Genomic DNA, 3,510 nt, shown 5'->3' with positions numbered 1-3,510 from the left:
CTGAGGCAGGAGGATCGCTTGAGCCCAGGAGTTTGAGGTTGCTGTGAGCTAGGATGACGCCACGGCACTCTAGCCCGGGCAAAAGAGTGAGACTCTGTCTCCAAAAAAAAAACAAACCATAGGTGTGGGAAATGCACATAAATACAATGTAGAATTTAGATTTTAGAGATCACTTAATGTAACACCCTTACTTTAAAAAAACAGTGTAACTTGTTTGTCTCATTCTCTATTAGTACATTCAAGCAATGCCTCCTTGGATGATTAAGACACTCTAAAGGTTCTATTAAGTCAGTTCCACTGACAGCAATAGTTTTCACTGGTTTTAAAGCTGGACTGTTTTTTGGTCTGCTGTTTACCTGGGCTGACTTACAATGGGAGACTGCAAAAAACACAGTAAGATCTACAGTATAACTCCTAAACTCAATGAATTTAGATTCTTCAGCTACCTACAGATATCCATCCTTGAAAAGGATTAGGCTATAGAGAGAATATAAGGCAAATGCATACAGAATTATCCAATTTTAGAGCTAGATCCTTGTTTACAAATGAGACAACTGAGGTACAGAAACAGGCGATAGAGGAACATTAGAACATTTAAACATTTTAGGGTTTTAAAATACTAATCTTTTTGTTATATTTTATCTGCTTAAGGCAGTTAGGCATTAACAGAAAAGGACCAGATAACAAAGAGGCTGAATGATCTCAAGTGAGATTCTAAAACAACCAGCTGCATAACAATCAGTGCAGAGGGCTGTCATCTGCTGTTGAAGAGGACAGAGTTTAGGTTCCAGGGCACCCCACAGGCACCTGGCTCTGGTCTCCTTATGTTTTACATCAGACTGTATGTCAGGGGTCAGCAAACCACAGAGCATCACCTGTTTTTGTAAACGAAGTTTTACTGGAATACAGCTACACTCGTTCACTTATGGCTACTTTCATGCTACAACAGCAGTTGATTAGTTGCAACAGAGAACCATCTAGCCTGCAAAGTCTAAAATACTTACTATCTGGCCCTTTACAGAAAATGTTTGTCCAACTCCTTCCCTACATCATACCCAACTTACAGTTATTTAGTTCAGTAAATACAATCCTAAATAGGAAGCCTATAAAAGTATTTCAGGAAAATAAAAAACTATATAGGTCGTATTACAAAGGATGATGACCAAAGTCTAGAACATAAGTTGTAGAGACTAAACAACTAATTTTAGGAGATAATTAAAAAGCAACTTTAAGGCAGGATTATATTAAAATATTAGATGGAAGGTATTTTTTAATTTTTTTCCAAAAAGGAAAACCTCTCCCTAAAATGCAGGTGGGTAAGTTTTCCTCCAGTTCTAAGGTCACCCATTTCCTGTTTCTTATTACATCTACCAGAAAAGCTATAATATAATCACCTCACATAGAAAATGTCACAGAAACTGAGATCAAATGCGAATAATGATTTCAGGATTTTTTTTAAAAAACTCAACTTGGTAGGGACTCGAGCACCTATCTCCCAAAGGCTTAAGGCAGCCTTCCCATAATACCAGACAAGTCTCAATGAATCATACAAGCTCAATAAATGTTGCCTGACTGACATGACCTAAAAATTACAAAGTCATTTAATCATGATCTAAACCTAGGAATCCAACAGAATGTATTAGGTCTTATTGATCTTCTGGAAAAGCTACTGTCTCTAATAAATCATTTAAATCCTTGAGGTTTCAGTCACAATAAAAATGGGCTCACCACCTTTTCTACATCATCAACCTCCTCACTCTGGTAGTCAGAAACAACATCCACAATTTCATCAATAGAATCATCGGTTTTCTCATTCTCATCTTGCTCATCATCCTCTTCCAAATCCAAAACAGTGAAGTCAGCACTGCTTCTCCTACCCTTCTTCTCTTGCTTTAGTTTTATCTGTTCTCCTGGTAGTAGTAAATGACCCTGAAAATGTCCATTCCCTCTGCTGCCTTTTGTAGCTCTTCTAGGAACAATGGAGAAGGCTGGAGGATTAGAAATCCTACTCCAAGAATCACATTCCATTTTTAAAACTCTGGCATTCTCAGTAGTTCCACTTTTTCCCAATAAGTCAGAGATGCCTTGTTCTTGTTGAAACACATCTGAATTTTCTTGACATGTCTTTGTTTCTTTAATTAACTGCTCATCTGCCTCTTTCTTACATTCCTGTGAAGTTCTAACACATTTCCGTGTCAAGGGGCCCTTCAGATGTTTTCTCCATCTTTCCCTAATGCTGTGCTTCTCCAGAGAGTCTCCACATCCCTTCTCCTTTGCCTCTGGCTGTGGATTAGATTGCTGCTCCACAACTTTGCTCCCTGAAAATTCGAGTTTACTTCTTTCCTTAGAGATGACTGGAAATTCATTTGATTTTTCCTCCAGATTATCTAATCCTTTCTGCTGTTCCACCTTCACCTCACCAAGTTTTTGAAGCTGTACTTTACTTACATTTTGGACTGTCTTATTACTGGCTTTTTCAGAAATGGTCCTAACTTCAAGAATGGTCAGTTTTTCCTTTGAACTGTTATGATTCCTAGTCCCACACTCTTCATTAACATCTTTACAGTCTTCATCTGTATGTGACCCAGTAATATAGGAGTGCTCAGCAGGTTTGACAGTTGCAGAAACAACTTCTGTAAGGGATTCTTCATCCAAATGATCTCCTCCATGTTCCAAGGAATCATTCAGGGTTTCTTCCGAGAAAATAGCTCCTGAGTTTTGCTTTATTATATTAGCCTCAGGGTCTATAGCTTGTCCTTCAGAATGCAGAGCCTTCTTAGTTTCCTGCTCTCTTTTTATAGACTTTGTTTCATCTTTCTGATCTGCATTCTGGGATTCTCTCTTCATCTGAAGGGAAGCAACATGTTGAAGAATGGAGCTAGGAACAGGCTTTTGTCCTGGGAGCTGCAGCAAAGCAAAACTACCAGACTGGAGAGGAATAAGACTGGCTGTACCAACAGGCTGTCCTCCTGAGCTGTAAGTTATTTTGGTTTCAGAGCCTGTTTTACTTGCAAAGCTTTGTGGTTCAGGAGGAGAAATCCTCAGGGTCAATGTGCCAGCCTGAGACACAAAATTAGGTCCAGAGGAAAGCAGTGACGGTGCCTGAGTGATAACATTCACTGCTGAAGAACCAACAGCCTGAATTACAGGATTCATGACAGAAAAAGCAGAGGACGAAGTGGAAGATGGTGGAGTCTCAGAAGGTTTGGAAGGAGCAGGTAACCGGATTCCCACCACAGACCCTGGTTGTTTTTTTAAAAAAAAAAAAAAAAGAAAGGAAAGAAAATTTTAAATCACCGCTGTGCATATCAAGATTTCCACAGTATGTTTTTCTTTTTGGTCAGATGACTACAAGACACTAAGAAAAACAACTCTGGGCCGGGCGCAGTGGCTCACGCCTGTAATCCTAGGTCTCTGGGAAGCCGAGGCGGGCGGATTGTTTGAGCTCAGGAGTTCGAAACCAGCCTGAGCAAGAGCGAGACCCTGTCTCTACTAAAAATAGAAAGAAAT

At 39.6% G+C, this 3,510-nt stretch overlaps 1 protein-coding gene across 1 annotated transcript in view; it reads right to left on the bottom strand.

Annotated features, from left to right (window-relative positions):
- Positions 1–3,510, bottom strand: part of MGA (MGA, MAX dimerization protein) — an 89,871-nt gene that overhangs the window by 21,918 nt on the left and 64,443 nt on the right. The window contains exon 16 of the mRNA XM_012649125.1: positions 1,732–3,242. Within this exon, the coding sequence (XP_012504579.1) occupies positions 1,732–3,242 (1,511 nt within the window). The remainder of the gene's footprint in view (positions 1–1,731; positions 3,243–3,510) is intronic.

The sequence above is a fragment of the Propithecus coquereli genome, unplaced genomic scaffold, assembly GCF_000956105.1.
Source record: "Propithecus coquereli isolate 6110/MARCELLA unplaced genomic scaffold, Pcoq_1.0 Scaffold3, whole genome shotgun sequence".
In the NCBI taxonomy this organism is placed as follows: domain Eukaryota; kingdom Metazoa; phylum Chordata; class Mammalia; order Primates; family Indriidae; genus Propithecus; species Propithecus coquereli.
Note: the sequence above shows the minus strand (reverse complement) of the source record. Positions and strands in the feature narration are given on the sequence as shown.